Here is a 13,256-nt window from a genome sequence, read left to right as displayed (position 1 = left end):
TTTAAATATAACCAAGTATGGGCCTCAGGGGAGTGTTTGTGAAAGTCTCTTGAAAGTCTATGAGAAAGATGTCTTATAAAGCCAGAATTAATACACTAATAAGTTACACATGTGCCTGTCTGTGTGCGCATATGAATCCATATCTAGATATGCTCTGTGTATTCAACATATAGTCATCATTTCCTTTTTGGTCTGGAGAGGGATTGTAAGACCAGATAGCCTCAGGTTTATCCTCTCCCTTCACACTGCAATCTGTTCAGTAACTCTGGAATTCTTTATGTGAACAGGCCAGTGATGTTGCTCTCTGTGTCTCTGCCCAAGTTTAGTCCCTGTGTGTTGAGCTGGGTTCTTGTTCTAAGCATTTTGAAATCATATTGAGGGGTCCTGTGTCCATTTTGGGTGGGGAAATGGGCATGGATTTGTTGGCTCACTCATGAGCTTTAGGTCAGGACAATGACATGCAGGAACTTTTCACCCCTTCCTGCTGCCCCACCTCCTTTCCTGTTGTATATATCACGTACCACAGACTCAGGATGGTAAACTCTGTACTTGGGCATGAATGCCTGTCAGCGGGGCAGGAAATTACAGCTGTGAACCTGGTGTTTAGTGTTCTTGGATGAGGCCTTAAGCTTGTTATTAAAGGCAATTGACATTTCTGCCCAGCCCATTTGACAATCAGTTCCTGGAGCTGAGGGCAGATTTAGCAGTGGGCCACAGTAAGCTATTTACTACTTTGTTAATTCACTTCTTCACCTGACCCTTGATTCATGTAATAGCTTACAAGTGTGTGCCGTGGTCAGGTTCTTTGTTAGGTATTGGGTCCCCCATTCTCCACAGACTCTTAGGATGGCTCGGTTGAGGCTTTGGTGGCCTGGAGTTTGAACAGCTAGCCTCCACCAGAAAAAAGATGTGTGTGTGTGTGTGTGTGTGTGTGTGTGTGTGTGTGTGTGTGTGTGGTGTGTGTGTGTGTGTGTGTGTGTGTGTGTGTGTGTGTGTGTAGCTTAGAAAGAAGGATCCAGATGATGATGGGCAGATGCAGGCCCACTCCAGTTCAGAAGACAGAGGCACTGGAACTCACAGGAGCCTGATAGCTGAAGACATACTGTATGGTTGCTCTGTTTTCTGTAGCTGTGTGGTCTCTTCAAGTCAGCCTTGAAGAGCACCTTTTGCTCCTGCCCCCTTAGGTACCTGTTATGGTAACTTTGTTCCTCAGGAGGCCCTGCCAGTACTTAAGATAATCAATACAGATTGTCTGCAATTTTGATTCCTTTGCAGCTTTGCCTCAGTGTGAGGCTGTGAGCTTCATGTGTGACACTTTACCTTTTCTTTGGACTTTCAATGAAGCCTCTAATCAGAGGGCTTTATGTGCTAGTGTTTGCATTTGCCCTATTTAGTCTCTGACCTGGTGACTGAAGAACCAGAGCAAACTGTCTGGCAGTTTAATTTCTCCTGTAAGGATGTCAATGCCAACTTGGCCTCTTGGCAAATGAGCTTTTAGCTCATGGACCCTGTGGACTGACTTAGAACTAGGTGCTCTTTGGCCAGATGTGTCTATTTCCACTTACCTTTATCTCTCCCATCATAGACAATGGCCCATTCATTTTGAGAAAACTCTGTATGATTGACTCAATTGGAGGCAGCTGTCATCAGTGTCTTCCTGGTATAGATGGGCTGGAGGTCTGTTGCAACAGAGTTTGGGAGCTGGATTGAGAATAAGGTAGGGCAGGCCTGTGATTTCATAGTGAAAGAACAAAGGTGAACCAGAGGAGGGCACCTTGAGAGGAAGCTTGAAGGGCGGCTCTGAATTGGGGTTCAGATAGGCCCTTCAGGAACATGTGTTAAAACACAGAGGCAGGTAAGGGGGCCAAGTTTGATATAGTTAGATAAAAGGAACGATCAGGCTAGTCTTGAATCTATAGAGCTATGCCTCTGCCTCCCTGCTGCTGCATTTAAAGGAGAGAGTCACCACAATTAGCCAAGCTCTTTCTTACCAAAGCTCCTTTCTGCTCCCTTGTCTCGACACAGCCAGTGGCCCACAGGGCCACATGCATAGCTGCAGAGAGCTCCCTTCACCTCTTATTGGGGAGGCAGGGTTGAGGTGGAGAGGGGGCAGCACATGCTGCCATGTGGTGAAACTGTGGACGGTATGCAGCTGGGTGAGCATAGGGGGAAGGAGTGGGGTTCTCATGGAATGGTCACAGACCTCTGCCCTGCCCCATCCTAAGGGGTTAGCCAAGGTTCTTCTGCTGAGCAAGCTGAGAGGCAAAGCGGCTCTCTCTGGGGGTTGGGGAGCTGAGGCCTGGGTGTCCAGAATGAAGCCTGCATCAACTGCCTGTGCTTGACAAGCTTGCTCATTTCTGTGGCCCTTGATATGCAGAGACTAAGGTGAGTCTGGCTGTCCTTTTTCTGCCTTCATAGCAGGAGAGCTGAAGGAGTGTTTGCTCATAGATTTATAGTTTGATTGCCTCATTTCCCATATTTAAGTATTTTTATGCCTGGTATTTATTTCAGTTCATAGCAGAAGTAGAGCTTGAAGTCTTGCTTTCTGCTTTCAAAGTAGTTCCTTGCCTTGGCAGCATTTGTAGACAAAGCCATCTTTTGTGCAATAACTGGAAATACTTTTTATCCCAGATCAATTTCTGATGGTTGAAGTTGTCATTTTTCCTGTGTGACTATATTTACAGCTCATTGTTCTGTAGCCAAGTGAAGAACTGCTTTGAGAGATGGCCATGGGCCCTTCAGCCTCTGGAGACGGACTGCCTGGCATGACCAGGCTCCACAGAGGCTGGGAGTCAGAGCCTCTACTAACAAAGAGCTGCACCATGCTGGAGACAAGGTTACATATCAGGGAGAGCCTTTGCTCAGGCACAGGACTTGAGATGGGTGGCTGTTGATAGTCACATGATACACGGGAACCACATTCCCTCACTGCTGTCCATGAAGGAATGGGCAGCCAGCAGAGCAGCAAGAATGCATTTCTTATTAGAGTCTGTCAAAGAGCCTTAGAGCTGCGTCCTTTCCCACCATTATCAGTGTTCAGTGGTGGGAGTCTGTGGAAGGCAAGAGGATGCTGACAGCCCTTCTGTCTGTGACGGACTTAAAAAGGTTGCCACCAACAGAGTGCTGCTTTGTTTGCACTTGTAATTGTTGTCTATCACCTTGATGTTAATGCAAACACAGGTTGAAAACACAGTGTGTGGGGCAGGTGTGGTCAGGCCAGGATGACAGGGCTGGCTGGGTTGCATCAGCATCGTAGGTCTGCTGCTGCTTGATGGTGGCTTCTGCATGGCAAGCTTCAACCAAGCTCTCCTGTGGTTACCAGAGGCTGCCACTATTCTTCTAGTGCCCACACTGCCCATTGGACGGTATTTGACCCTTGGGGGAACCTTTTTATCTGGTCTGTCACTCTATAGCAGAGAACATTTTCAAGAATTTCCTTTTATTACCCAAGGTTAAGGTGTGCAGGAGCTTAGTGTATTCCACATCTCCGCAAATGGGCCCAGCATAAATGACTGGCACCAAGTTTTTACCTTTTGTTCCGTGCCATTGAAGGGAAAGGGGTAGTGAGAACCTTCAGTAATACCTGTTAAATGCTACTGTGTCCTAGGCACCTCATTTGCACATTAACCTCATTTAATCCTAACAGCACTTCTGTGTGATGGTGACTGGGTTTGTCTAGTTCTTGTTGGTGTTGAGACAGGGTCTCATGTAGCCCAGGCTGGCCTCAAATTTCCTGTGTAGCCACTGATGGCCTTGAAATTATTGATCCTGCTGTTTCTGCCTCCCAGATGCTAGGGTTATTGGTGTGTGCCCCCATGCTTTATGAAACAGAGACTGTTAGGTCCCATTTCAGCCTTAAGGTTCTCAGAGAAGGCCATTAAACAGTGCTGCTCAGGCAGGAGGCTGGGATCTGAGGTCAGCGCCTGGCTCCAGAGACTATATCCTATAACTGCTGAGGCTGAATGGCTGCCCTGTGCTTGATACCAGCCCTCCCGGGGGTAGTGAGACACAATTCCAGCCTGTAGTTGGCAAAGGCAGAAATCTGTCAAGGTTACCTGTGACTCATGGCTGAGCAGGGCTTGAACTTAGGGCTGCTGGCTCCAGAGCCTTTTGTCAGCAAGTTGCTGTGGATTTTGTTCTGTCACTGGAATGGAAGCTACTAGAGTCCATAGCTGAGCTTCCTCTTGCCTTTTACTTCTGCCCACCAGGACAGCTTTGACCGTTGTAGGTGCGTAGGTGGTGGAGGTTTGAGGTATTGGGTATTCTGAAGGGACTGTCACAATCTGTTTCTTGCTTTGTGGTATTGATTGCCCTCAGTAGGAGGCTGTGAGACTAGAAACAAGGCTTGCTGGGCAAAAGCATTGTAGCTTCATAGAGAGTGCTGTTATTGTCATTTGATTTCTTTATGTGTGTATTATTTATTCATTTGTAGTTAGCATATAACATAATGAGCTTCCTTGTACAATTTTCATAATTATATATCATTATAGTTTCCCTCTCCACTTTCCTCTCCTATTTTCCCTTTGCTGGTCTCCTTCTATTGAACTCGTCCCTCATGCTTTCATGTCATATATGTTAATTACCTTTTCACCCCTGCTTCTCTCTTCCTTTCCTCTCATACTCTGTCTTTTTCTATGATTCCCTCACACATGCAGTCATGCACATGAACACACAAATTACAATCTAGCTTCCACATAAGAGAAAACATGACATTTGTCATTTGGAGTTTTGCTGTTAGTTTTAGAAGTATGGAAATTAGATCAGAATGGCCTCCTTTGTCACTCATTTTTCTGAAATCAAATCCAAACAGCGTAGTTGGACATGCAGTGAGAAGGGGCCCGGAATCGAGACGTGCAGTGTGCTTTGTGTGCATGTGGAAGACCAAGGGGACTTGCAGTCTCACACCCATAGCTGCTGCGGGGCGTGAGCAGTAGGGAGGCTTCTGAAGAAAGGCATACCCTTGCAGGGCCTGGGCATATGGGTTCGGGTTTTTCTAGAATGCAAGTGGTGGATTTAACATGAAGAAAGATGGATTCTGACCGGGAAATCTGTGAGATAACATCTTTGTGTAATAAGGTCCATCTTAAAGGAAAGTCTGACCAGGGGGGCAACAGTAGTGCAGTTAGAATCATTTGGAGATCCCCTCAGGAGGCGTCTAGGCCAGCAGATGCTGTCACTATGGTGACTTGGGATGGTGTTGGACACAGATGCTCAGGATTGTGCTCATGTTGACTGACTGTGCCCTCTGGGAGGGGTGGAGCAGAGTGGAGGACTGAAGGCTTGTCAGTATGATAACATTTGACCTACCTACTCCAGGCCACTCTTTATTGAGTATACTGGTGCTGGAGGTGCCTTCTGTCATCTATCGAAATCTGGTCCCACCTTGGGTACAACACAAGCAGTACATGAAGGTCAACTAGCTGTGTTGCTTCAGAGTGGAGAGGAGGGTAGGCTGGCTGCAGGCAAACAGTGCGGGATCCTGAATTAGGAGACTGTGTCTTCCAGCTCCAGATGGCGACTGTGAGCATCCTTTCTCTTTGTGGTTCAGGCCTAGCCAAGAACTCCAATGAGAGAGAAAGCCTGGAGGAAAATTCAGAATCCTCACAGGTCCTGGGGTGGAGGAGTAGCCAAGTCTGTGCCCACAATGCCCTCAGCACTAGTCTGCCTGGCCTGAAGACGGAGTCCAGATTGCATATCCTGTCTGCTGTTGATAAAAAGTGAATATAATTTGTTCTATTTTCCTTCATGGTCACAGTGGCTTGGGGATAAATTACTTGTTTTTCCTCTATAGATTTATCATTTAGGATAAAATTCTAAGTGCTAGCAGCAGTTTGAGCTCTCTCTGCTTCCTGATGCAGCCTGTGAAAGGCACTATCTCAGAGACACCTCTGTCTCCATCTCATCTGGTGCTCTGGATTCCAGAAGGCAAGAAGAATGCTGCTCTCCTTTGTTTCTGAAGGCCACACAGAGGCTGGGACTCAGGAGTGAGGCTCTGAACAGGGACCTGATGACCAGGGCCAGATTAGAAACTTCACTGAATTGGCTTCACATGGCTTGTTACTCTCCATTGGGAACCTTCCTTGGAAGACCCTTTTCTTCCTTAGACCAAGAGGGAGCTTGGCTCTTTCCTTGGAAGGAACTTGTTCTTGAGTGAGTGAATGTATGAGCCCTGGACTGTTGTGTTTCCAGGCAGAGTGTGGCTGGTTGTTCAGGGCTCAGTCCTGCCTGTTTTCTGCCCTTGGCTTTACCCTAGGGCCTCCTTTCTGTTTCTCAGGGCTGCTAGATTGGGCCATAGATTCACAACCTTTCTCTTGTTCCCTAGTCTCACTCTTTTCCTGTTATTTTTAATTCTTACTAATAACTTTAATGGAAAGGCATTTTCTGGCTGCTTTTTGTATTATGAAAGATTTTAAAATTGAGGAAGTTTGCTAGGATCATCAATATCATCAATACCTCTGTTTTGTTTTTGTTTTGTTTTCAAGACAGAGTTTCTCCCTGTGCCCTTGGCTGTCCTGGTCTTGCTCTGTAGAGCAAGGTGTCCAACTCATAGAGATCTGCCTGCCTCTGTCTCCACAAGTGCTGGGATTACAGACATGTGCCACCATGCCTGGCTAATACCTCTGGTTTTAAAACACAAGGTGGGATACTGAGCCTTTGAGTATACCTGTCATGATCTCATCACTTGGACACATGTAGTTGGTTCTGGACATAGTATATAATCTTAGACATAGACATAGACTACTACTAGGTGTGTGATTCGGGTCCCATGGTTCCCAGTAGTCACCATAGGGGAAATCAAAGACACGGATAGAACAACATTGTCATCTCCAGTTCTTGAGATAGGCTAGGGTCTGGCTGTGCCTTCCTCATGTACGCAGCATCGATGGATAAGTCTTGTGGAGGTAGGAAGTGTGGCTACGTATTATCATTTTTATCCTTGAATGCTTTCCTGTGTAGAAGGGGTCAGAGGCATGGCTTTTCTGAGTACTGCAGTGTGTGCTGTGTATTGAACAGTCATCTGTATGTTAACCTCAGAAGGAGAGCTGGACGTTTACTAACCCTGATGGACTGTCTTTATGCAAGCATGGAGTTTGGTACTACCTGATCTGTTCTCTCGGTTGATAAACAGCAGCAAGGAACAATAAATCACTGTTCACAACAGATGTTGTCCATGAACAGAGACTTGGGAAAGTAATCAGAAACTCTAAGCTAGTATGTTCTGTTAGGAACCCACCCTTCCTTCCAGCACACATTTTGGTTCTCATCTTGCCATGCTCCTTCTGTTTGTATGGTAGATGAAGGTGACAGTTGAGCCTATCAGGTCTCTAAGGCTGTAAAATAATTCTTGCCAGGAACAGAGAACTTAGTTAGACAAAACACCTGTGATGGCATGTACTGCAGAGAGGCAAGGGGACAGCTTAGCAGGATCATCTGCTCATAAGTGTTTTGTTCTCTTCCTTCAGATGAACTACGCCAGGCCATCGTGGCCATGATGAACAGAAAGGATGAACTGGAAGAAGAGAATGGGTACTGTTATGCTACAATTGTCTCTTTCTTTGACATTCTGTCTCTGGAGAGAATGGATGGAGAGCATGGTGTCTTGCTGCTATAGCTGTGACTGGAAACTTCTTGCCTTACTAATACTTTAAATTCTTATGTGTGTGAAGGCTGGAAGAGGGGACTAGATACCACAGGCAGTTTTGAGTTGTCTGACATGGGTGCTGGGATCTTAACAGATTTCTGACTTTTCTGGAATGGACCACTTCAGTAGATTTGCTGTGGCTTGCACATAAGCAAGGGATGGTAAACCAACAACAGTGGTGCTATCTTTCATTAACAAGAATGTAGAAAAGCAGTCTTTAATAATAGCCCTCATTGATATCATCCACATATCTACAATTCATGGTCAATTTTAGAATAGTTTTATTACCTCAAGAACAAATGCCATACCACTTCTGTTCAACTCCCTGCCCATAAAACACCCTTGAAGTGACCTTTTACTGAGGATCTATATTCTGTGTTCCCGTCCTACTCAAATTGGGCATACATGGAAAAAGATGACAATTGGATTCTTTTAATTTAGCCCGAACCCAGTGGTCTACTCCAAGAGGCAAAGTGTTTTCTTAATTTTTTTCTTCCTTCCCTATTGAAACTCATACTGTATACTACCAGTTGCCACCATGCAAATGTCTGAAGTTGACCATTCTTCTCACCAGAGTCTGTGTTGAGGCTGCAGTGGCCAGTGGCAGGCTTGCCTGTGGTTATTCATAAAAGCCTTTGGCACCAGTAGGCTGTCTGACTCAGGGAAGTGTTAGGTGGAGGGTTCACATGTGTGTTCAGGTCACCGTTCTGTCCTTTGCTGGCAACAACAGTCACAGTTCTCTTTTGGACCTTATTTTGGGTCAAGCTGTCAAGCTGCTCTTTGTCGTTCATGGAGACATCTGAAGGCAAAGAAGCATAATTTCTAAAACGGAAGAGGCTTCTTGTCACTGCAAGGTTCAATTCCTTGCTCCAGCTGGAGTGATTCTCTTGAAAGAAGCCCTTGATTTGTCTTCCCTTGTGAAGAATGACAGCAACTGTATTTTGACTTCTTCACAGACAGAATCCCCCAGGATGTTTCTGTCAGGAGGTGGCATGCGGCAGGAGGGGACTCTTCTCCAAGCTCTTGTAGAGCACTGTGGCAGTGGGGCACCACAGGGTTTGATGTATCTGAAACATCCTGATGTTCATAGCAGGCATCCTCTGAATATGGCCTGTAAATAGACCACGGTTGGTTTTCTAGAAACAACTATTTAGGCACAGTGAAGTAGAACCATATTTGATTTACCTTAGGATAGTAGCTCGTGATCCTTCCTAGAACTGCTACACTGGTCATTTTCTGGGGACAAGCATTGTATATGCAGATGAGAATGCTATAAAAGCTAAAATATATAGGAATATCAGGTAGTACTATGCTATTGTGTACTCCATAGAATACCACAAATGCTAGCTTAGCCTGTGCTATGTCTAACATATGCGCCATAGAATGCCTTACACACTAGCTTATCATGGAGGTGGTAGTGAACTGTGGGTCCTGGTGTATATTCTATTGGCAGCAGTGGAAGCAAGATGAGGCATCTGTCCTGGAATCTGAGCAAGTAGTCTGTGTTTTTCTGCTGCAGAGTATTCCTTCATTTGTGAGATCGCTTACCCACTGAGGCTTTGCAGAACTTCTGTTTAACACACTAAACCTTTGGAGTGTAATAGCGCCTCTGTGGCATTTGCTGAGCTCCTTGTTTCCTTGACCTCAGCTGTCCCAGGAGCAAGGAGAGTCTGACCACAGGTGCCTGCCCTGGGGCTCAGGGCCTTTCTCACCCCCAGGCTCCTGGCTTTTGTTTGCTGTCTGATAACGGCTTAGGTGATGTAGAACTGCACTGTGGTTTGTGCAGAGCCTGTGGGCAGTGATGAAACTTGAGCTGGCATAAGAACTGCATTGTTCTCTGATGGGTTGGCTGAATAGTCTCTGAACGTGAGACCCTCTTTTCTAGGTCACTGCGGAATCTCCTTGATGGTGAGATGGAGCACTCAGCTGCACTCAGGCTAGAGGTGGACGCCTTGAAAAGGAAGGTGACCGAGCAGCAGGAGCGCCATACCACAAAGGTCCAGGCACTGGCAAGGTAGATGGGGCAAGGGATGGAGAGGCAAGCATGCGTAGCCCCAGTCTCACACACACCTTCTCTGCTTTTGAGGAAGGGTCTTGCTACGAACGTAGCTCAGGTGGGCCTCAAACTTGGAATCTTCCTGCCTTGGCCTCCAAGAAGAGGGATTACAGGCTTGTGCCACCACAACCCACTCATAATTAAACAGAAAAGGAATACCAAAGGAAATTACATATATGCATTTTCATTTGGTGTACTTCTTTGGATGAGGGATACTAATGCATATGTTTAAAAATCGGTGTTAAATTGATGGACATTCTTCTATTCTCTGCCACTCAGTTTGCTCCCTGCTGGCTTAACTATAACCAATCCCAGATATGCTCTGTGTGCTGGAGGCAGATGTATACATGCATGAGTATTCCCTTCCCTCTTCTCTGCAGGATCACTATATCCCAGGCAGAGTTCTGTGTGGGTGTACTCAGGGTTACCATCCTCTTTCTAGTAGCGCTTGATGTGTGCTGGTCTGGCTGCACCAGGATTGGTTTGACCAGTCTGCTAGTAACTGGACATTAAGGAGTTTTTTGGTCTTGTGTTACTCCCAAGCATATAACCTGAGTTCCTGCCATTGTGTTCCCACTTGGTGTGTTTGTTGGAAAAGGTCCTGGATTTGCTGGTCAAAGTGCAGGCATGTGTAGGCATGTGTAGCTCAGGTGCTGAGCTGCATGGGCTCCACATCATTGTGGGAAATGGTGCTGCTCCCATCTATGTTTGCAGAGGGCAAAGTATTGTATCCTATAATGTCACAGGAGAAAAATTAGGCTAGTGGCATATCTCTTAATTACAAATATTATTGAACCTATTTTTATCTAAGAACCACTAATTTTTTTCTCTGATGTTTATATCCTATTAAATATGATGAATTAAAAAGCTGAGTCCTATGAAAACATCCAAGTTTTTAAAACTGAGTTTGTTGTCCTGTGAACATATTTTTATCTACTGCACTTATAGTTGACACAACATCACTTTTCATTTCACTTCCTTCCATTTTTCACTGTGAAAGTGGTTTTGAATTTAGCTGTTTTTTGCAGTGGGCTTAGGCTAGTTATGTGACCTTGAGTGAGTTTTTAGTTTTCTTAGTTGTAAACTGGGGAAAAGAAAACTCCAGTGAATTATCACATGGATGAAAAGAGACCATGAGAGACCATTTTTTCTTTTGGTTCAGTAAATACACTTTCATTTACATAGGTAATATGTGTTAACTGCCATCACTTTTTATTAATTAGGTTGCTGAAACCTTGCCTCATCAAAGGTATATTTTATTAGCCACAAGGCAGAAAGAATGAACCTTGGCTATACCGGGTCAGAAGAGCAGTCTGTCCTGAGTACCCACTGAGAGCCCATGCATATGAACATGTGCTTTACTAGCCTTGGGTACCTGATGGTGAAACGGAAACACTCTGAGCACATTTAGCATTTGATTACTCCTCTTGCTTAAAATTAACGACCTTCATCATGTGCTGTGGTTCAACAGAGACCGAGGGCATGTAACTTGTGCAGGGTTGTCATGGCCCTGGCTGCCACTCACTCCTGATGGGGTAGCATTATAATCAGGTGTAGTTAAGGCTGTGTAAGTCACATCCCTCTAAATAACTGATTGGCTTGCCTCCAGATGGGAGACAGGTGTTAGAGAAGAGAAGACTAAAATTACACAATAAGTCCCTTTGGAGGAAGTGTTTTAGTCTCTGATCTTGGGGTAACAGAACACAGAAACGGCTGTCTCCAAGTTCTGGAAGCTGGGAAGGCTGGAGTTGAAGGCTGCGGGGGCCCTTCTGGAAGCTGGGAAGGCTAGGGTTGAAGGCTATACCTGTGGGGCCCCTTCTGGCATGTCGGAACATGATGGAAGGCATCACAGCATGGAGAGTGTGAGGGAAGAGGCAGCTGATCTGCTTTTACAAACATGTTTAGTGCTAAACCATGAATGAGGGCAGAACTCTTGTTACCTGATCAGTGCTTTTTAAAAAAATTATTTAAATTTTTATGTGGCTAACTATTTTGCTTTTGTGTATGTCTATGCAACAAGTATATTTCTAGTGCCTATGGAGGCTAGAAGAGGGTGTTGGATCCCTAGAACTGGAGTTCCTGAAAGTTGTGAGCTCCATATGGGTGCTGGGACCTGAACTTAGGTCCTTTGCACAAGTGATAAGTCTCCTTAACTGCTAAGCCATTTCTCCAGCCCTGATCAGTTCCTAATAGCTATCTCTCAGCATTGCTGTGTCAAGGACTGAGTTTCCCACACATGAATTTAGGAGATAGGGTCAAGGTCATTGGGTCACTCTAGGAACATTTTTTGTCTCTGGTCATTGCGCTAGCAACCTGGTCTCCTGCAACGGCAAGTGTTTAGAATTTTCCATGATTTTGTGAGCTAGGAGTCTGAGGATGGGTCTCTTTCAGGAGGTAGAGGTTGTGTCGCTGGACAGAGTTGGTGTACTTGACAGCTTGATTGGGAATGGTGCCTATATTCCCCTGCACGTGCCTGTCTGGCTGTCAACAAGAGGCCTTGAGTCTTCACAGTAGGCTCTTCACAGGGTGGAAGGTGGCTCCCGTAGAGAATGAGCATGCCCCAGATGGACGCCTCGAGGTTTCTGTCAGCTTGGAGAGCATGCTGTGTCCTGAGGTTACACAGAGTAGCCTGACACTATGGGAGGCAATGACATTGGGGTATGACTACCAGGATCAGTGGAATCCATCTCAAAGGCTGCCCATGACTGTAAGCAGGCTACATCTTTCTTCTGAGGCCACAGGGCCCTCCAGAGAAGCAGAGACAACATGATGTTTGCACCTTTCCAGAAATCTGTGTGTCCTGAGGTATTGATTCATATGACTTGGGTGCCAGGGAGTTTCCTAATCTGGTCTGCAAGTGGAGGCCTGGGAAAGCCAGTGGTTGTGGTCTGCAAGCCAGGGGGCTGCTGCTCTACATCTAAGACTGACAGCTCGGAGCCTAAGGCAGGAGAGGCCCACTCCACATCAGCAGTCAGGTGGAGAGAGCACTGATCTTCTCCTGGTTCTTCTGCTTTATTTTGAGACCTCAGTGGAAGGATGGTGCCTGGTGTCCTGGTGAGGGCCCAGTGCTTTTCCTGGTGCATTAATTTAGATGCTGACTGTCCAGGAAACATCTTCTTGAACACCTTGAATTGAGGTTTAATCAGATAACCTGGGCTTCCGTGACCCAGCTGGTTAGACCCTCATGTTATAGAAAATGGGTTAATATTTGTTATTAACCATATCATTATTATTATGGCAGTCATTATTTAACCTGTTACTGTATCAATAAGACATAGATACCTGTTAGATTTTTAATATGCCTTAAACTCTGGGGCTGGGCAGAAACTACCGTCACTAAACTATCTTTTACACCCCAGCCCCACATCCCATGCCAGTTGTGCTAATAATTTCTACCTGGACTACTTCCCTTCCAATATTCCATAAATCATGTTTCTCATCTGGGCTGCTCTCCTTCATCAGTGGATCCTCAGAGCAGGCTCCTCCCAGCCACATGCTTGTTGTTCGTGCTAACTCATTGCAGCTCCGGCTCTTCCCCTCTCCTCTACTTCTCTTGTC

At 45.8% G+C, this 13,256-nt stretch overlaps 1 protein-coding gene across 1 annotated transcript in view; it reads left to right on the top strand.

Annotated features, from left to right (window-relative positions):
• Positions 1–13,256, top strand: part of Snx29 (sorting nexin 29) — a 425,497-nt gene that overhangs the window by 111,585 nt on the left and 300,656 nt on the right. The window contains exons 12-13 of the mRNA XM_055597769.1: positions 7,464–7,527; positions 9,528–9,656. Of these exons, the coding sequence (XP_055453744.1) occupies positions 7,464–7,527; positions 9,528–9,656 (193 nt within the window). The remainder of the gene's footprint in view (positions 1–7,463; positions 7,528–9,527; positions 9,657–13,256) is intronic.

Source organism: Psammomys obesus, unplaced genomic scaffold (assembly GCF_907164565.1).
Source record: "Psammomys obesus unplaced genomic scaffold, mPsaObe1.curated_primary_1811, whole genome shotgun sequence".
Classification (NCBI taxonomy): Eukaryota; Metazoa; Chordata; class Mammalia; order Rodentia; family Muridae; genus Psammomys; species Psammomys obesus.
This window is presented reverse-complemented; position numbering and strand designations above follow the sequence as displayed.